General features: G+C 47.9%; 1 protein-coding gene and 1 long non-coding RNA gene across 4 annotated transcripts in view; one reads left to right on the forward strand and one right to left on the reverse strand.

Annotated features, from left to right (window-relative positions):
- Prtg (protogenin) overlaps positions 1 to 10,572 on the reverse strand; it is a 96,433-nt gene extending 85,861 nt beyond the window's left edge. The window contains exons 1-2 of the mRNA XM_021637973.2: positions 10,439 to 10,572; positions 8,248 to 8,550 (exon numbers count right to left, since the gene is read on the reverse strand). Coding sequence (XP_021493648.1) covers positions 8,248 to 8,550; positions 10,439 to 10,523 — 388 coding nt within the window. The 5' untranslated portion in view covers positions 10,524 to 10,572. The remainder of the gene's footprint in view (positions 1 to 8,247; positions 8,551 to 10,438) is intronic.
- On the forward strand, positions 10,137 to 15,545 carry LOC110549124 (uncharacterized). 3 transcript variants are annotated; one of them, XR_009592225.1, is made up of 6 exons: positions 10,137 to 10,803; positions 12,116 to 12,211; positions 12,331 to 12,479; positions 13,750 to 13,821; positions 14,394 to 14,495; positions 14,728 to 15,545. It is a non-coding gene; the product is annotated as an uncharacterized LOC110549124 (long non-coding RNA). The 3 variants fall into 3 exon arrangements; XR_009592224.1 differs by lacking the exon at positions 12,116 to 12,211 and having other exon boundaries at positions 10,141 to 10,803; positions 14,728 to 15,541; XR_002476445.2 differs by lacking the exon at positions 12,116 to 12,211 and having other exon boundaries at positions 10,143 to 10,803; positions 12,337 to 12,479; positions 14,728 to 15,541.
- The last annotated feature ends 5,187 nt before the right edge of the window (positions 15,546 to 20,732 follow it).

Here is a 20,732-nt window from a genome sequence, read left to right on the forward strand (position 1 = left end):
AAATCTCTTAAGAGAAGCTATGGCCTCTAGTTCTTTATTTTTAAGTCTTTTTTTTTTTTTAATGATACTGCTAACATCAAAGCATTTTTCCCCCATTCTAAATCCACTTTGAGGTCAATATTCTAATCTGAATTACTTTAAACCCAATCAAAGAGACTCACGCTAATTCAGAGTGAAAGCTGAGAAAAATTAAACCTCATCATTATTAACAGAGACCGAGGGCGGCGGCATAATCTGTTTCTGCACAAATGCATTAGCAAAGCTCTCAAGAGAAAGTCTTAACTGCACCTTTAAGCGCCGAACCAGAGCAAGGTAAAATGCTGAGTCAACGCATGCCACAATCTGCCATTAGCATTTATAAAACCGTGTTCTCGTGTGGGCGGACAAAGCGGCCCAGCCATCCAAAGCTGAACCGCCCCAGCCAGGTAATACTTTCCAAGGGTCTGGAAATAGGAGCGGGAGAGCCGACTTGGTCGGTACTCAAGAGCACCTCCTGCCCTAGCAGAGGACCTGGCGGCTCACAGCGCCCTACACCTACAGCTCCAAGGCTCTGACACCCTCATCCGGCCTCCTAGGGCACCGCGTGCACACATTGTGCACACATGCATGCAGGCGAACGCTCATACACATAGTCAAGCTGGTGAGAAGTCTCAGGTCACAGAAGTGTATCCCTGCCATGGGGAAGGTCCGGGTCAAACCCCTGGCACCCCAAAAATAAACATGAACAAATAACATACACGTATCTAAACTCTATCTGGCTTTAAACCTCCCTCCCATGAACGAAGTCTAACATGGTCCATTGAACACTATTTTAACTTTCTTCTCGGGGACTTAAACGGATCCGTTATGAGGGTGGCTCAGTGGGTAAAAGGGTCTGTCTCGGACGTATGAAGACCCAAGCTCAGATCCCCCACACTCACGGAAAAGCCAGGCACGGCAGTGCGAGGTCACCCAGAGCCAGGGAGACAGAAACGGGAGGATCTCGGGCTCATGGCCAGCCAGACGAGTGAGTCACGAGTTTTGGGTTCAGTGAGTCTCCACATCCCAGAAAAACAGGTGGGAAGAGCCGAAGAACACACCAGATGCTGGCCTCTGGCCGCCACCAACACATGCATCCACAGGCATGCATACACCCATGAACACACAGGCACACACACACACACACACACACACACACACACACCTGCCATCTTGAGGAAGACGGAAGACTAAAATCTACCAGATTCCTTTCCTGTTCCTAATAAGGGTAATCTAAAGCAAATATTTTAAAAACAACCACTTGAGATTTTGTCTGCAAACTTCCTTGCAGGCTAGTAAATGCCAGTCAAGCCCGGTGCCTTCCCCTTCACTCGACCCCGTGCCCTCTCAAGATGCTGCCTCCCTTGCACCCTCGTGAGCAGAAGCCGGACTCCTGCTCAGAACAACCGTGAACCGTACTGCTGACCCCCGTGAAGAGATTGGGGTTTACCACTCACCCGGCACCAGCGACTGCCCAGCCCATGTTCTGTGGCCTGTCAGTGACACACAACCGCAGAACACCCCAAGAGACTCTTGGGTAGACAGAGAACTATCAGTGATCCTCAAACAGGGGTGCCTGGGTTTTCGCTGTCGTCATCACTGCTAGGAAAGACGAAGAGGCCAGGGAGGCTGGAACACATCATGGAAGGCAGCAGACAGCATCGCAGTCAGGAGTTATCTGGCTCAGAGTGCCAACCATGCTAGTGCTCAGGAACTCTGAGAAATGGTACCCACAACCAAAAAGACCTTTTCGAACATTTTACTGAGGCCTGGGATTTGTTGGTAGCGTAGATGAAATGTCCCTCCGTTTTACTTAAATTTGAGTACTAAAAAAACTCCAAAACAAATGCCAGTAAGGCCAGCAGGTAAAACATCCTGTCACCAAGCTTGAAGACCCGAGTTCAATCCCCAGGAGGCATCTACACTCATTTACACTCATCTATACTCATGAGGTATCACATATGCGTATATACACACACACAAAGAGGAAATAAAACTGTAATAATTTTTAACTCTGGGAGGCAGAGGCAGGCAGATCTCTGTGAGTTCAAGGCCAGCCTGGTCTACAAAGTGAATCCAGGACAGCCAAGGCTACAGAGAAACCCTGTCTTGAAAAAAATATATATATGTAAAACCATAAGAAGGCTTATACTCTAGAGGATTATTGCAGAAGAACATGACTAATCCCAAGCAATCCTCATGGGGCTGGGAAGAGAGCTCAACCAGTAAAGTGTGCACCATTCAAGCATGAAAGTATGAGTTTGATCTCCAAACCTACAAAAGAAAAAAAAAAAAAAAAAGCCAGGCACAGAGACACACACTTACAATCCCAGCACCAGAGAGGCAGAACCCTGGGTCTCACTGACCAACCAGCCCAGCCTTGTCCCAGCAAGCTTCAGGAGAAAGCATGCTTTTGGACACACACACACACACACACACACACGGTATAAAGCAGTACCACAAAAGAAAATGCTTACATCACTTCAATAGGGTTTGGAGAGAGAGCTGACTGGTTAAGAGTTCTGGCTGCTTTATTCTGGCTCTTCAGGGTTTATCAAAAGCAGTTTCTAAGAATCTGAGATTTAAAAAGCAAAAACAGCAGTTCGGATCGCTTGCTGCTGCTCTTTGTTGTTGTTGTTGTTTGTTTGTTTTGTTTTAAAGACAGGGTTTCTCGGTGTCTCCCTGGCTGTCCTGGGCTTTGTAGACCAGGCTGGCCTCAAACTCACATTTATTCATCCGCCTTGCCTCTGCCTCCCCCAAGTGCTGGAGCTAAAGATGTGAGCCAGCAACCCCGGCTGCTTGCTGCTCTTACAGGGGACCAGAATTCAATTTTCCCACATCCACAAAGAGATGCTCTGGATGTCTGGAATACACTCCAGCTCCAGGGAATCTGGCAGCATCCATGGGAACCAGGCTGGCACTCACACATAGACATATAGACATAAAATTAAAATAAATGTATCTTTTTTTTTAAAAGAGATCAAGCATGACTCAACATGGCTGATTGTTTTGCAAGTAAGTCTTCATCAGTTTACTACTAGCTAAGCGCAACCCTGGCTGTAAGGTAAAGATCATGTCTCCAAACTGTAGTTAAAAATACGACTTTCACAGGGGTAACCTCAAAAGCATTTGATTTATTAGCAGTCAAACCAAAGCCTTGCTTAAAAGATTAGTTCACTACGAGTCTCTTAAATTGCCGTGAGCTCCCTCAGCAGACCCAGCTGGTAAACACGGGAGCACAGATCCCCAGGGGCTGTACAAACAACCCCTAGCTGTGAAGACCTTTCTCTAGAATCCTCAGAGACAGCTGACCAAAGGGGTGGAGATGCGGGACTCTTAAAGATTTCATTTAAAAATGGGCAGAAATAAAACACATTTGTGTGGTGTGTGTGTGTGCGTGTGTGTGGTGTGAGGGGGTGGGATTTGTGTGGTGTGAATAGGTGTGTGTGTTCAAGAAAAATAAAACTCTACCTCCTTGCTGGAGCCTGCATTGCTTTAAAAAAAAATGTTTTTTTCACCAACTCTGAGAAGAGGGAGATAGTGTTACAAGTGGTATAAAACGAGAAGTGAGTCGCATGCAGCGTAGGGAAAACTGGTTCTCTGGCCCAGAGATTATCTGGGCCCTGACCTGAAGCAGAGAGCTGACCTGAAGCAGACAGCGGTCAGAGCCGAGCCTCCCGAGGAGCCAGCAGAACCAGGCATGCGCAGCTTTTACCAGGTTGACTGCGTGAACCCAGGACAGCCAACAGTCTCCGTGCAAAACACACTCTGTCTCCCAAGGCTGCTTCAGGAAGCCGTAACTCAGCTTTATGTTACACGGTGGGCAGGTCAGGCTCTCTAAATACCTGTCTCATTCTCTTGACTGTCCCCAAATGCAGCGACCTGGAGTTCCATGTTAGTGCTGAGGCAGGTGACTGGAAGAGCTTGCGAGTCTCACAGATGAGAGGCTGGCCTCAGAGTCCACAACCTCACCGCAAAGGGGGACAGACGCCCTGGTAAAATTCTACCAGTTTCGGGTCCAGGATTTCTAATAAAATCCCAGTATCTGAGCTATATTTTCATATTCTTATTCTCTTTTCAGATGCCATGCCACCTCCCCCAACTCCCCCCCCCTTGGTTTTTTGAGACAAGGTTTCTCTGTGTAGCCTTGGCTGTCCCGGATTCACTTCACAGACTTCGCAGACGAGGCTGGCCTCGAACTCACAGCGATCCGCCTGCCTCTGCCTCCCTGAGTGCTGGGATCACCAGAGTGCGCTACCACACCCGGATGCCATCCCCTTTTCTCAAACATTATTCTAAATGTTCTTAATGTCCTTTACATTTCAAAATAGACTGTGGGTGAAAACTGATAATGGACTCTTTAAGGAAGAAAACTACACTCACGAAATAAAAATGCAAGAAGCTTCACCTACTCGGAGGCAGCAGCATTTACTCATGAAAGGCAGCGCTGTCCTTTAAAGGCGATAATTATTGTTATTTAAAAGTTGCCCGAGAAACTTCACCGAGCCCAAGATTCATCTCAAACTTTTTAAAAAAGCATTATGAAAGTAAGAAATTTCTATGTTCTTCCATCTACTTTTTTTTGTCTTTACCCAAGTTTAAAAAAAAAAAAAAAAAAAAAAAAAAGCATGAAAACCCTAAAACAGGCCAGATTTGTGCTCTCTCCCCATCTAGAGGCTTTGATTTCCGCCCTTTATGGAAAGGGCACAAACAGATAGCTTCCTGTTCAGTCCTTGCTGATGGCCCGACTTTTACACACCACAGAAATGCCCGCCCCTCCTCCTTTACTTCCCTTATCTTAATTTAAACGTGTTGAAATAGGAGACTGTGGCGGCGCACTAACGCTTTCCTCTGAGGTTTATCTTACGCCAGCATTAAGAACGCAAGAAGGCATCAGCGAGGATCTCTGGTTACGTGGTATTCCTAAAATACTTTCATCAGTGTTTCTATGAGGAAGACTTAGCACTTGGGTGGGTGAGATTTTTTTGATGTACTAAAAGTTAACATATTTAGATTTATAGACCCTACTTGAATTTCCTGATTACTATTATATGCAACTAGGAAAAAGGATCCCCACATCACTCCCCTCTCATTTCTAATTACGTGAAAATGTCAAAAAGAACACGATAAAATGGCTGTCAATGCAACGAATCACTTTTTAAAAAAAATAGCTATATATTATATTAATCCTGTGTTTTCCTTTTAAAACGGGATGCCTTAGCAAAACTGAGCTAGACGCATTCTTTTGTGCTTGGGTGAACAACCGGAAAGCCAGCCCTCCAGGCCTTGGGGAAGAACCCTGCGCTGATGTGCGGGGAGATAAGGTCCCACCGTGCCACTTAAGGGACGGCCAGCCCGCTTTCGAATTTCTGCATTCCTCAAGAACAATTCATGGCAAGAAGCAACTTTGCAGAAGAGCCACATGAAAGCTGGGGCCAATGAATGAGGGTCATCTGCTCTTTATCACAGGGTAAACCTCACCCTGGCCAGCGTCTAACCTTTTAACCCTGCCCATTCCTAATTTACACATGAATAATGGAATTCTGGCCCAGAGTGCAACTTTCTGCTTCTAGCTGCTAAATTCAGAAACTAAGATTAAGCCCTGTGTGTTTAAAAAAAATGTTAAGAGTGGTGCAGATTGAAAGTTTTAGATTACAGGTAGCTACTGCCACTAAACCAAAAGATGCATTCACTCATAAAATCCCTAAGAAAACAAAAAGAACACATTTGTGGCCTGCTGTTACCAGTAAGTGGAAGTACGATCTTAAAACACACACACACACACACACACACACACACACACACACCCCAACAGAATGCCACTTACTGCTCCCCTCTTCCTGCTCACTTTGGATAACACGTGCACAGGAAGAGCAATTAGAGCCCCTGTCACAAGATACTGCTTCTTAAACAACAAAACTGTATGACTCCAGGATCGTCGGGACCTTATTTTTCACGAGAAACCTAAGTTTAAATCCACTGTACGTGTCTTGTTTTAAATCCGTAACAGTGACTGGAGGAAACAATTCCAGTTAACAGTCCCCGACCAAAGCAAAGAGATGGTCTAAGTTTGGTTTGTTTGTGAGGACCCGTGAGATGGCTCAAGGAGTAAACAAACATTTCTAAGACAGGGCTTGATGACATAGTCCAAGCTGGCCTAGAACCGCCTCACCATCTTCCCGCCTCCGCTTTCCACACGAGGGCATCACAGGTAAGTGCCACACCTGATTTCTCAATGCAAAGTTCTGATATCTGCAACCCGCAGATTAGGTCTTCTGCTTCCCCACAATACTTTGCAAAGTGATTAATATCTAATTAAGTATTGTTAATGAAGTTTTTAAAGATACAAAAATGTGAAGATGCTCAAAAGGGCAAAAGCTTTTTGTATGATTGGTTGGGATTCTTTATCTGGGGTTTGGTTTGGGGGCTGGAACTGAACCCAGACACTCATTCATGCCAAAACAGAAGCTCCAACACTTCTTCACAACCCCAGCCCTGGTCCTAGCATGTTTCATTATTTATGGAGTCAGAAGGCTGGGTGAACTATGGGATTCTGTCAGGCTCCTCAGGAGGTCCTGGAAATAAGTGTGGTCCAGATAAATGTTTCTTTTAAGCCACTCCCCACCATCCACTCACTTCCCCACAAAGGCAACACAAATGACAAAACTAAAAAAGAAAAATGATTCCGCAAATCTGCAAAGATGGAAGGAAATACAAGAATCCCAGAGTAGACTGTATGTTCGACCAGACTCAAACGAACAGAGCATCAAGCTGAAGTGCGTTCTCCTCAAAGTGGTACTGCACAGTGAAACCAGCAATGACAGAAAGACTGGCCAACGATCAGAGCCAGGGGAAAACTGCAGGAGGTGGGTGAGTACTGGGGATGCGGTTTAGCAGCTATCTTTTCATGGTTATGTTCTTTGGCAGGGGCGGGGGTGGGGCTGGGTTTGGAAGCATCTCTAATTTGTTCAACAGACTTCAACATAGTTCTCTGCTTGCGGTTGTTTTCCGAGACTCATCATCAGCGCACAAGCCACGTCAAGTGCTTCTCCAAGGGCAGTGGCGCCACGCCCGCGAGGCGCAGGTGAAGTCGCCTGGGAAACGGAAGCTCCCTCCCAAGCCTCTTGGGTAGACCTTGGACAGACCACTCCCTAAGGGTTCTGCGGCTATCTCAAGAACATGCTCTTCCTGCTGTGCGCTTTATGAACAATGGGTGAGTGTGCATACAGTGCAGAGCCTGCCCCGTGTAGGTTAACAGCTAGGCCCGTAAAACTCTTTCCAGCGTCCCGTTTCACTGGGTGCCGCTTGGCCCCGCCACCCAGGGGCTCTCTCAGGCTCACGCAGGCTCCCTTCCTTGATGTTAATATAAAGGACATCCTTAGGCAACAAACTGTATGACAACTGGAAGAAAAAAATGGGCTGATGTGAGGGCTGGAAAGATGGTTCAGCGGTTAGGAGCACTGGCTTCTCTCCCAGAGGACCCGGGTTCAATTCCTAACCCCACACGGCAGCTCACAAATGTCTCCAGTTCCAGTTCCAGGGGATCTGATGTCCTTATACCGACACACATGCAGGCAAAATACACATGAAATAAAAATTTTTAAAGTTAGAAAAAGAGAGAGAGAGAGAGAAATAGCAGATCTGGCTCAATTCCATTAGGCCTAATACAGAAAAGACCTTAATCTCTTTCCCTCCCAGCTGGAAAAGACTAGAAATACTTGAAAGGCTTGAGAGTTACTGACCAATGCGCTCCCTTGCAATCAAAAAGCAACATGGGTGATCTGAGAACAGTCCGAGAGAGATTGGGCTGTAAGAAAGATTTAGCGCTCAAGAGCCAGCCACACGGCAGGAAGATTTGTGATTGTTTTCATTCAGTGACTTCCAAAAGATTAAACTCTTACAACAGCTTCGTTTACACTGGCCAAACTTCTTCATGTAATTCTTACAGTGAGCAACACTGGAAATTTACATAGGGCCACCTGGTCAGGTTTACTCTGACACTATGTTCAAAGTCTAATTTGAGTTTGGTTCCCAACAACACAAGTTTACATATATGGGTTTTTTTTGGTTTTTTTTTTTCTCTGCGTGCCTCCGTTAGCGCCAGCTGGTACCATCTCTGGTAAACTTCTTAATGTATGTAAGGTTTTAGTGCTATTCTTGAGTCAATTCATAAGTCAACCTTCTAGAAATGAAAACCGTTAACCACCAAGTAGAACTCAGAACACTTACTTGACAACGTCAGGTGAGCCTTCTGACTAAGGATGGCCCCGTACTTGTTTACTGCCAGGCACTGGTAAAATCCTTCATCCGAATGCTCTCCTCGCCTGCCTTCCACCTCGCTGATGTATAAAGAGCCGTTAGACAGAACCTGGATCCGCTTGTTTTCAGACAATTTTGCTCCGTTTTTCAACCACGTGACCTTAATGGGACCTTCTCCATGAGCCTGGCAATCTAAAAAGACGGAGTCTTTCCTTGTGACAGTTACATCCTGTGGTTCTTTCTTGAAGAACAGTTCGCTAAAGCTCCAGACTCCTGCAGAGAAAAAGGGAGAGAGAGAGGTATATCCAGAATTATAGGCATAAAGTTGTGCGGCACACAACTGCAGATCACATACTTGTGAGGGCAGCTTCTCCAGCCGCAATGGTCAACCTCCAAGGACCTTAATAAACACAAACCCTTTCAGCAACTGAAAACATTCTAAAAAGATTCAAAGAATTTGGTTCTCAGGTTTCTTGCCAGAGACCCAAAATCATCAGAACTCACTAGCACAAGCCGTTGGCTACTTTTACAAGCTTGTCAAAAAGATCTTGAACAGGGTTAAGTCATAAAAGTCTAATTTTACAAGAAATCATTAGCAAAACTCCAACTCTGTGAACAAGCAAGTTTATTTCCTTGTCTCTTGAAGTGTTTTTGGGAAACCCAGCACCTACTCCTTTGGGAAGCGCGTTTATCTTTTGTGACAAATTACAAGTTTGCATTTTTTTTTCTATCTGCCCTTTTACAGCAGGGATGCTGCAGCCTCGCCTTAAAAGAAATCCATTTACTTCATTTCTGCCAAGCCAGCTAGGTATTTAAAGGACACACAATAGACTTTGAAAAGTTGGTAACTCTTGCTGCTTGTACTCAGTGGGTGATCGGATTAGGAAACCTTTATTTCACGTTTTTAGTGCTACCAACTGTTGGAAAAAAAAATGCGTGACTAATTGGTCCTTACTGTCTAATAGGGATAGGAGATTGCTTAATCAACCAATACACATTTTTATCAGAGCAGAGGAAATGCTTTATCCAAGCATACACAAGCCCCTGGTCCCCCAGAATAAAGCATCCGTTGCCTCCTGCCATGAGAGCAAAAGCATGTTGATCTGAGCCAACACAAAGTTAGGAATCTCGGTGGGAGTTTGTTTGTTTTTTTTTTTTTTTTAATATTTGTTTTTGTTTTTTTACACTTCTCTTGGTCAGTTTGAAGCCCTGATTACAAATACCCAGCAATGATTTATCTCTGTTTCTGATCAAAACAGATCCTGAAAACCTCAGAGTCTGGGGCTCCAGACTTCCCCAAGGTCTGCCCGGCGCAGCTACCCCAGCAGCCCCGCGCAGCGTGCCCCACTCCGGAAGACGCCCATTGTGTTCGGTGCCGCATCCCACTTTGATCCTTTCTCTTGCTAACTGAAACTAACTCCTCCAGAAAAAAAAGAGAGACAGAGGGGGGGAAAGGGGCCGAAAGAAAGAAAAATCAGTGCTTGTAACTTATAAATAACTCAAGCCCCTCTCTGCAAATTCCCTCCTTTCCCTAATATTTACTTTACACTTCTCGGTCTTGGAAGAAACCAAGATTGAAGAAAGGGAGATAAATAAACTTATGCAAGTGTGTGCAAGGTTAATCTGGAGGCTTCAGGGACCTCAAACCGGGACCCCAAGTCATGCAGGAAGTTAAGTTCTATTCAGACACCTTTCTCCCGGCCTCTCGGGGCACAAGTGGGCTACACTACTTTGAAGCTCGTCTCTGTGCAATTTTACCCTCCCATCTCCTTGCTCGCTTTGGAGCTGGCGAGGCGAGGGTGGGCTCCCAGCTCGGTCACCCCGAGACCCGGGGGAACCCCACTGCAAACCCTGAAAACGGCGCGCAACTGCTGCGCCCCACCGCGCGGCGAGGCTGCCACTCAGGAAACAATATAAATAAAACCACGTGCAGCTGCGGCCCGGGAGGCAGCGCGGAGCCCCCGGCTGGCCGCAGCGCGGACAATGGCGTGACCAGGGCGAGTGGACAGCGGCCCCGTGGAGGCTCGGCCTCGGCGGAGGAGCGCTCGGAGCGCGCATCCCGGGGGAACCCCGGCCGGCGGCACCACCCGGGGCATCCCTGCCCGTCCCCCGCCCTCTCCCCGCGCACGGTCGCGCACACTCGCCCCGGGAGCGCGCCCACCTGGAAGCGAGCCGAGCGGCGGCAGCAGCAGCAACAGCAGCAGCAGCAGCAGGGGCGGCATCCCCGGGCGCACGGGAGGCGCCATTCAGCGGGGCTGCGCGGGCATGCTCCCGGGCCGTTCGCCCGCTGCTCCCGCTGCTCTCCTGGACCCGCGGCTCCCGCTGCAACCCGCTGCTCCTCCGGCGTGGCGAGGCGACGCGCCGCTTGCAGGCGCACGGACCCCCGCGCGCGCGCGCCAGGCCGCGGGGACCACGCGCGTCGCGTCCAGCCCGGGGCGGAGGGAGGCTGCAGAGGGCGGCGCAGTGGACAGCCTGGCCGGCCGCGGACTACTTTCTACATCTGGCCCCTGGGCCCCGCACGGCGAGGTCGGCGCTGCTGGCGGAGGGACACGCTGCGATCGCCTGGCCGACCCTGGGGACAGGGGGAGGGCCCCGCCGGACAATGCACCTGGGGGTCAGGCCCCCGCCCCTCGGCCTGCGCGCCACGGCCGGCCACCGGGCCACAAAGGCCAATCCTCCTGGCCGCGGCCAGTCCCCCGGGGCCCTTCTCCCTCCTGCGGGCCAGTTAAGGATTCTGCACGGAGGAGGGGGTGGGGGGGAGGGATGGTGTTGAGAGATGTGGAAAGGCCGGAGACTTCTCCCCTGATGGCCCCTCGCCCATCCCCCTGCCTTTGCTCACCCGCCCAGGCCGTGTTTAGGGAAGTCCAGTTCCCACTTCTGAAGCTTGTCAGCGCCCCTGGAGGCATCCTATGGCGGCAGCCCCAACCCCCAGCTACCACCCACATTTGGAGACTCTTCTTATCATCCCTGGTCCCATCAGTTACAGCCTTGGCTTCAAAATCATCAAAGAGAGCCCTAAAATTAGCAGTTGCTTTTTTTTTTTGGGGGGGGGAAGCTTTAACTCTGCCTCAGGTTAATTAAGTTTTTAATACGTGAGAACTAAGCGCAGGAAGATCCCTGTCCTGGGAGTGGAGACGAGATCAGGGGCTGTCCAGAGCTTGCTGTTGTGAGGCCAGACTTCGGTGGGTTACCTGCATAAAAGTTAGGCAGATGAAAGAAGACACCATGGATGGGAATTTGTTCGCAGCTCTTGAAATGAATTAAGGATAAACCCAGAGGAGTTGAAATGTACATTTAAAGGGGGCGAACATGGGTACAGAGCCTACGGAGCCTTTACACGTGGATTAGCGTTTGCTAATCCCGATCTAAATCTTTGGCACATGACGAGGGCACAGGCTAAAAGCTAACTTTAATTAAAGCCGCTGACGGAAATCTAGCTTTTGTCACTGACTGCCTTTAGCAAGTTTCAGGAATCCTCCAGATTGCGTTGGGGAGGGGGGAGGGGGGAGTGTGGTTTTGAAAATCCATCAGGACCCCTGCCCTTCTTGCCTAAAACTTAAGAAAAGTCAATCTGCTTTGCAATTTCGTTGTAATCCCATGTAAATCAGCAGGACCCTTGGCTCTGTTGCTTCTTATAGTTTAGATGCGTTTGAACAATTTCTAAACCTCAGAATAAAACTTCATGGTGAGGGAAAATTTGTTTGGGGTAATAAAACGAAGAACTGCAGAAATTTTCTAAATATCTAATCATTGAAATTTACAAAAAAAAAAGGATGAGGTGCGTTAAGCTTTTCAACTTAATTTAAACTACATTTTTGTTTGGATCCTTTTGAGACAGGCTCTCACTTTGTAGCCTAGAGGAACCTGGACCTCACTTGTGTGTGGTCCAGGCTGGGATGGAACAGGCGTGAGCCAGGATTCCCTGACCGACCAGGTTTTTCTTTATCTTACGATTATTTTCTTCTTTCTCTTGACTTCTCCTCCTTAGTCCCAGCTGACCCCAAGTATTCCTATTTCCTGGATAAGAACTGCTAATAAGATGTTTTCATTCAGTTACAGCCAGGAGCCTTAATGACTTGGGACGTGGTGCTGCCTTGGGGAAGGGTATTTGCCTTGAAACAAAATGAAGGAAGAAGACTTAGTACATTAAACAGCCCGATGAAGCAAGCCTAACGTGTTTACTGCACCACGATGGACAGGAGGTGAGTTCCTCATTGGTGATATACCTATGACGGAAACAGAGATGCTGGGAGGGAAGGGTTTATTCCATCTCACATCTAAAAGTCCTTCCTGAGGGAAATCAGGGTAGGAACCTAGAGGCAGGAAGCAGGGACCGCTGAGGAGTCCTATTTCCTGGTTTGTGCAGGGTTTTGTTTGTTTGTTTTTGCTTTGCTTTTTAAATGTATTTATTTATTTTTTTTCTGAGGCGGGTTTCTCTGTTTAGCCTTGGCTGTCCTGGACGCGCTCTGTAGACCACACTGGCCTGAAACTCACAGTGATCTGCCTGCCTCTGCCTCCCAGAATGCTGGGATTACAGGCAGGCACCACAGCGCCTGGCTGCATTTTAAAATTATTTTTTTAAATTGTATGTGCATTGGTGTTTTGCCAGAAGGTGTGTCTGTGTGAGGCTGTCAGATCTTGAGACAGGTGTGAGCTGCCATGTGGGTGCTGGGAATTGAACCCTGGTCCTCCGAAAGAGTAGCCAGTGCTCTCAACTACTGAGCCATCTCTTCAGCTCCCTGGTTATTTGGGGGGTTTGTTTGTTTAATATGGCATCCAGGCCCACCAGCCCAGCAGTGGCATCACCCACCGTGAGCTGGGCTCTCCTACAGCCACATCAGTTCTCAGGTAAGAAAACAAACCGTAGGCCTGCCCGCAGGCCAGTATGGAGGCAGCATTTTCTCGGTTAAGTCTCCCGCCTCCTAGCTTGTACCAAGTTCATATATTTGCCAGCACAAATGTCCTACTAGTAATGTCTCCTACTTAATTTGAAGAAATAGATTTAGCCAAGGCACACATTAATAAGCTATAGCTAGGGGCCAGGGTTTATGTTTTCCAGTTCCCCAGTTTTATCTGTTTTTGCTATGGAATCCTTTCTGATTGTAAACTCTTCTTTACGTGGTTTTTCTAGTACGAGAGTGTGAACCCAGGCCCCACATTTGCGAGGCAAACACTCTACCATTGCTCCGTACTCTCCAGCCCCCTTGTCTTTTCTACTTTGTCTGGTTTTTTTAAGCTCTACGTTTTATTTTTGAGCATGCCTGGGTGTCTGTGTGGTTCTGTGCTTGAGAGCGTAGGTGACCAGGGAGGCCGGAAGAGGGTGTCAGAGCCCCTAGAGCTGGATTTATGTGTGGTTGGGAGCCTCCTGCCGTGGGGAACGTGAACCCAACTCGGGCCCTCTGTGAAAGCTGTATGTGTTCTTAACTGTTGAGCTGTCATTCATTTTATTTTTATCTTATTTTTTTGAGACAGGGTCTTCTACAGCAGAGACCAGCCTTGAACTCCTGCTCTTCCTGCCTTCACCTCCAAGGGCTGCGGTTACAGGTATGTACCACCATTCTCAGGACATTCTGAGCTTGGGAATCAAACCCAGGGCCTCACGCTTGCTGGGCCAGTCTCTACCAACACACCTCAAACCCCAGTCTCCCTTGTCTACCTAAAAACCAACCAAACAAACAAACAAAATCCTCTTCTGATGGCTTGAGGACCCATTTCTTGAATAACGCGGTAGTATCTCCTGGCTCACTGACCTCCCCTATTACTGCTCTTGCATCATGGACTGAGCCCCATAGCTGGTTAAGAGCTAGCGATCCAGCTCTTGAAATGACCTGTAATTTCCACCCAGAAGCATGCGTTTCATCCACTGCGCGACGCCACAGTGGTGAAGCCTGGTTTGGGGTTTCTGACACACTCAGGTTCGGATTTCAGTATTTTATAAACAGTTGCTGAAGCTCTCCACCCCAATTTATTTAATGGGAAGGAAGCCAACGCTGGCGGGCTGCAGGGGGCCACCAGCACGGGTGGGAAGCAGCTGCCGCCCAACTCTGTAAGTCACGGCCGTCATTACTGTCCGGTAAGCAGCTAGCCCCAATAACGACAGACCTTCGCCCTTTCAGGCAGCTTTGCTTTTGAAGAGTTCCTTTCCAGGGGTCAAATCTGATTGACTTGGAGCCGGCTCTGACACCCTCCTCGAGCAGTGCCTGCGGGGCCCGGAAGGGGTAAGACAGTTCCCAGCGCCCACACACGGGGCTCCTAACCCTCAGAACCTCAGCTCTGGGGACGCGGTGACCTTTTCTGCCCTCCGGAGGTATACACGCAGCGCACTTTACGTGCACGCAGGCAACACACTCTTACACATAAAATAAATAAATCTTAAAAAGAAAAATCAACACTGAGGACAATGCCCAGCATCGACCACTGACCATCATATACTTGTGTGTACACCCACAGACACTGTGGAGGGCTCTTCAAGCCCACCCACCCGAACATGACCCGTGGATTCAGTCTCTGCAGAGCATCACGGCCCACAGACAGGAAGCAGCAGAACGTGGACTTCTCAGCTAGCTGCTGAGCTTCCCTGTGTGGTCGGGAGAGCCGGGGGAGCATGGGGCCACAGGGCTGGACCCTCACTTCGGAAGCTGCTTCTGGGCAAGCCCATGGGCTACCATCAGAAACCCTGAAGTGAGGGCTGGAGAGATGGCTCAGGGGTGAAGACCACTGCTCTTCCAAAGGACCCGGGTTCAGATTCAAGCACCCACATGGCAGTTTACAGCTGTCTATAGTTACAGTTCCTGGGGATCTGATATCCTCACACATCCAAACATGGAGGCATTCCGCCAAAATTAAGAAGAAATTCTGAAATAAGTTATTGTGAGCATGGGTTGAACATCTATGGGTGCTGTGAGAGAGTATGGGGGTTCCCCAAACATCGTGTCAGGCACCATCGCACACTTCTGTAAGGCCAGGACTAGGAAAGCCGAGGCAGGATGAAGTCAACCTGGAATATATAACGTGACTCTGGGAAACAAAGCAAAACAAAACATAAAAATAATTTAAACGGCATTTGTTTGTTTGTTTGTTTCTTTATTTGTGGGGTGTGCCTGCCATTGCACACAGTTGGACGTCAGAGGACAGACAACTTTCAGGAACTGATTCTCCCTGCCGCTGTATGGGTCCCTGGGATTGAACTGGGGTGTTCAACTAAGTGACAGGTGCTTTTACCCACTGAGCCATCTTGCTAGCCCCAAACAATAGCTTTGTTTTCAAGACAGGGTCTCTCTATGTAGCCCTGGCTGTCCTGGAATTCCCTCTGACCTCAACACTCAGAATGCTGGGATATTAAAAAAAAAAAAAAAAAAAAACACAACAACAGATTTTTCTTATTCTTATACTTGCCCAATGGGGCCTAAATTATCTGACTGAGTTTTGTAGGGAGTGCTCCCTAAAGCCTTACCCTTGTTTACATCCACACTTTAACTGAGACCTTTCTGGATCTATTTGGCTGTTTGGCTTTTGTTTGTTTTAAAGTTTATTTATCTATTTTATGTATATGAGCACTCTGACTGCATGTACACACATCTGCAGGCCAGAAGACAGCTTCAGACCCCAGTATAGACTGGTTGTGAGCCACCATGTGGTTGCTGGGAACTGAACTCAGGACCTCTGGAATAAAAGACAGTGCTCTTAACCGCTGAGCCATCTCTCCAGCCCGTTTGTTTGTTTTTGAGACAGGGTTTCTCTCTGCATCCCTGGCTATCCTGGAATTTGTAGAGCAGGCCAGCCTCACACTCAGAGATCTGTCTACCTCTCTGCTGGGATTAAAGGTGTGTGCTACCACTGTCCTGATGCCTTTCCAAAATTTTTTTTTTTTTTACATAAAATGCTCATTTTTTATTAAGGTATAAAGATCCTGGAAAACACGATCACTGTTGTTTTAGGGCCCAGAGTTCAGTCTCTTGGTCGCTGTATGGAAAATGTTGTCCTGCTCCTCAGATGCAGTGTTCTTCTGGCGCCGCCATCTTGTTCTCCGCCTGCCTTTCCAAATCTTAACCAGACTTTTGGAGAAGAAATAGAGATTTTGTCTGAAACTTTATGGCACTGTTATGCCATGTGGCTTGTTCATTCTGTCACGCGGCAGCTGGCACTTGCAGGGCACAGACCAAGCTCTGATTTACCTTGTGCTTCCTGTTCAGTGTGGAAGGACACAGCCTTGCAGCTAAGAACTGAACAGATAGATTTTTAAAGATGTGTTTGCATTTGCCTGTATGTATCTATCTGCACCTGTGGTGCATGCCTGGTGTCCAAGGAGACCAAGAAAAGGATGTTGGATGCCCTGGAACTGGAGTTGGGTGGTCATAAACCGTTATATGGTCCTAGGAACTGAACCAGGTCCTCTGGAAAAGCAATAAGTGTGTTTAACTGTTGAGCCATCTAAATAGGCCCTAAAGAGATATTTCTTATATGAAAGTATAATGAGTTACTATGCTATATGCTGATTAAAAAGATGGTTTTGGAGCTGGGTGGTGATAGCGCACACCTTTAATCCCAGCACTCAGGAGGCAGGGTCAGGCAGATCTCTGTGAAGCTGAGGTCTACAGAGTGAGTCCTAGGCCAGCCAGGGGTACTCAGAAAAACCCTGCCTTGAAAACAAAACAACAAGGATATGGGGCTGAAGATGTAGTTCCCTTGGTAGCACGTTTACCTAGCACAGACAAGGTTTGAGGTTCACATACACCGAGCAAGGTGGCTCATGCCTGTAACCTCCACATGTGGGAGGTAATGGATCAAAAGTTCAAGGTCATCCCTACAAGTGCCGAGTTCCAGGGCAGCCTGCAATGCAGGAGACCCTTTCTTGAACAAATGGAAAGCACTTTCCAGAAAGGTCTTGGAGAGACTACAAAGTCCTGTACTTGTATTGTCACTGGCTAGGGTATGATGGTCACGTCTGCCTTTAGGGCATGTTTATCTGAATTTACCTTTAGCATAAGGCAAAACTAACGCAGTGTAGAACCGAAACAGTTTTTCCCATTGGACCTAGTGGCACAGGCTTGTGATCCCAGCTGATGGGGAAGCTAAGGCAGTAGAACTGCACATTCGAAGCCTGCTGGGTTGCAGAGTGAGTTCAAGGCCCGCTTGGGGAACTTGGTGAGCTCTATCTTGAGATAAAAAATGAAGGAGGAGGAGGGGCAGGGGGAGGAGTCTGGAGCTGTAGAATGAAGGAATGTTTCCCATTTCGGGTAGCTAGAACCCGAGGGTCTGCATGTGAGAATCTGTTATTCACAGAACAACTGCTGAGAGAGCAGGGTCAGGAAGTTGGAGGCTGTAAGTAAAATTACCAACAGCAGAACCTAAGGAGCCATTCTGCAGATACTGCTGCTCCTCCTCTGCTCTGCATGGGCCAGTAAAACCACAGATGACTGGTAGAGCCGGGCTGTGTGGTAGATGGGAAAGAGTAATCATTGTGGCAGGCCCCCAGACCTTAGCACAACTCAGGCCATGCTTGATACACCGAGGCACCACCTTTCTGACCCAAGAGCCCAGCACGAAGACCCTAACACCTGCCCAAGTGAGAACAAAGAACTAACTGTCGGGGTTCATAGTTCCAGGAAAGCCCCTGAAGGTTCTAACCTTGCTTTCTGGCTTCTGTGAGGCTGCATGTGGCCAACTGTTCTTGCTAACTGAGGTGTGATGTGGGTTCTGGGCTTAAAAGGTCACAACGAGAAAGGCCCAGCACTGCACTCTTCCCTGACACACAGTGTTCTTGCCAGCCACCTAATAAAGACTTTGTATCGGCTTAAACCTGCATTCAAGTGCTCTTCTCCAGTGGATATCCCACAATATAATATCTACTTCTGGATGACTCAATCTCATCTGATGGATGGAAGTTAGATTTGCATGTAGGAAAATCTGATTTCTATAGTTAATAATAATTAAAAAAAAAAAAACTCAGCAGGATGATGGCGGCGCACACCTTTAATGCCAGCACTCAGGAGGCAGAGGCAAGCAGATCTCCAAGTCTGAAGCCAGCCCGGTCTACAGACTGAGTTCCAGGGTACACAGCTACACAGAGAAATCCTGTCTCGAAAACAGCCAGAGGGGTGGAGGCTGGAGGGATGGCTCAGTGCTTAAGAGCGCGGATTGCCCTTCCAGAGGACCCAGGTTCAAGTCCCAGCATCCGCACGGCAGTTTATAGCTGTCTGTACTTCCAAGATAGGTCACCCTCACACAGACATACATACAGGCAAAACACCAATGTTCATAAAAATAAAAATGAGTAAATTATTTTTAAAAGAATGAGAGGGAGAGAGAGGCCCTCGGTTCTGTGGCCACTAAAGTTTACACTTGCTCATTGATGTCTATCATACGACAAGGACACCTGTCACCATGATAACACTAGGTCAAGCCTGCTATGCATCTCACATTTTAAAAGCAAGGACAGGCCATAATGTGTGTGTAAAATGTTTGGAAACCAAAACACCAGTAGCATCAGCACCAGCAATAGCCAATCAGAGGGATGCCAGGGCTAGGAAAGGTCAAGAAACTTCCAGAAGGTCATGAACAAGTAAACAAAATGTGCAATTGAAATGTGAGCTCGCCCGTGCAATGTCTCATTGATTTGTGTGGAGTTGTTTCCCAACCCATACTGGGTCTACTGCTAGGCACCTGCTTATCGTTGACAGTGTTCATTGATCTACAGTACGTAGGATTTACTGTCAACTCCACTTTTTTTTTTTTTTTGACCAGGTCTCCTGTGTTTCAGGCTAGTCTCTAACCTGCTATGTAGCTGAGGATGACCTTTAACTTCTGATTCTTCTGCTTCTACTTCCTGAGTGCTGGGAATACAGGGGTCACCACCACAACTCATGTATGCGGTACTGGGACTTGAACCAAGGGACCTGTACATGATAAGTAGTTAACAACTATTTTCTGTAGCCCTTAACTGAACTTCTTTCATTCATTCTCTTCATTTATTTATTTATTTTCTTTCTTTTTGTTTCTTTTTCAAGACAGGGTTTCTCTGTGTAGCCTTAGCTGTCTTGGACTCACTCTGTAGACCAGGCTGGCCTCAAACTCACAGAGATCTGCCTGCCTCTGCCTCCGCCTCCCCAAGTTCTGGGATTACAGGGATTCTTGCTGGGATTCTTTCTCTTTTTAGAGTTACATTTAAGGCCAGGCTGTTATGCTGTGCAGGCAGTCCAGCTGGCCTCCCCTTAGGGACCTTCAGGGTCCTGACGATGTCCCATGTCAGTACCTGCATTCTATGACATCCTCTGGGCAGGTACATAGTGACCTGTCTACAGAGTGAGTTCCAGGACAGCCATGGCTACATAGAGACACCCCATCTTAAAAAAAAAAAAAAAAAAAAAAGGTATTTAAGGGCTAGAAAGATGGCTCAGAAGTTGAGAAGTTGACAGCACGTGTTGCTCTTGCAAAGGACCCATGACTGGTTCCTAGCCCACATGGTAGCACACAACCATCCATTACTACAGATCCAGGGGACCCAGTGTCTTCTTCTGACCCCTGTGGGCATCAGGCATGCACTTGGTATACATACATACATGCAGACAAAACACTCATACATGTTAAATAAATAAATCTAAAAAAATTTTTAATTAACATTTATGCATTCATTTCTCTCTCTCTCTCTCTCTCTCTCTGTGCACACGCATGCGTGCATGCCACCGTACACGTGTGGGAGGTCAGAGGACAGCTTTTCGGAGTTGCTTCTCCACTACTGTGTAGGTTCCAGAGATGAATGAAAGCGTGTCCATTGTGTTTGTCATCTCCTAAGTGCGTTGCCAGAACCCTGAAATGAAAGATCATTTGGGTCAGAGAGGTGGCTCAGAGGCTGTGGGAGCTTGCTGCCTAACCTGAGGACCTGAGTTCAGTCCCCGGGGTTTGGAAAAATCAATCATTTGCCCTTCTTGAGTAATGATCTTACGTTCCTTTTAGAGTCCTATTCCCGGCTGTGTTTGATATAACCTCAGGGTGGGGTTGCGGGAGGAAAGCGGGAGCTGGAAGATCACTGAGGGAAGTGTCACTGAGGCCTGCAGCGTCAGGCTGGTGGGAAGAAGGGAGGCCAGTGCTAACACCAGGAAGCAGAGGAAGCAGGAGAAAATTCTAACAGTGCAGCAGCTGGTTTTGAGAACGTTTCCACGTTCCCCCCTATCCTGCTGGAAGTCTCCTGCCAAGGGAGAGGTTGTGTGGCACGTACTGAGCTGTTGTGGGGATGAGGGAAGATAAAGGGATGAAGAAGGGGGGAAATGCTGTGTGCGGAGATACTTCATGCTCCATTAAAGGCTCTCCAGGGGTCGAAAGGACTCGGGCACACAGCTCCTTTTATGGCCGAGCTCAAAGAGTGCATCAGGCCCCGACACCTTGGGGTAGCACCTAGATAAGTGCTCTGCACACAGCGGGCTGAGGGGGGTCCCCAAATTTTATAGAGGAGGAATGCC

Source organism: Meriones unguiculatus, chromosome 6, assembly GCF_030254825.1.
Source record: "Meriones unguiculatus strain TT.TT164.6M chromosome 6, Bangor_MerUng_6.1, whole genome shotgun sequence".
Lineage (NCBI taxonomy): Eukaryota > Metazoa > Chordata > Mammalia > Rodentia > Muridae > Meriones > Meriones unguiculatus.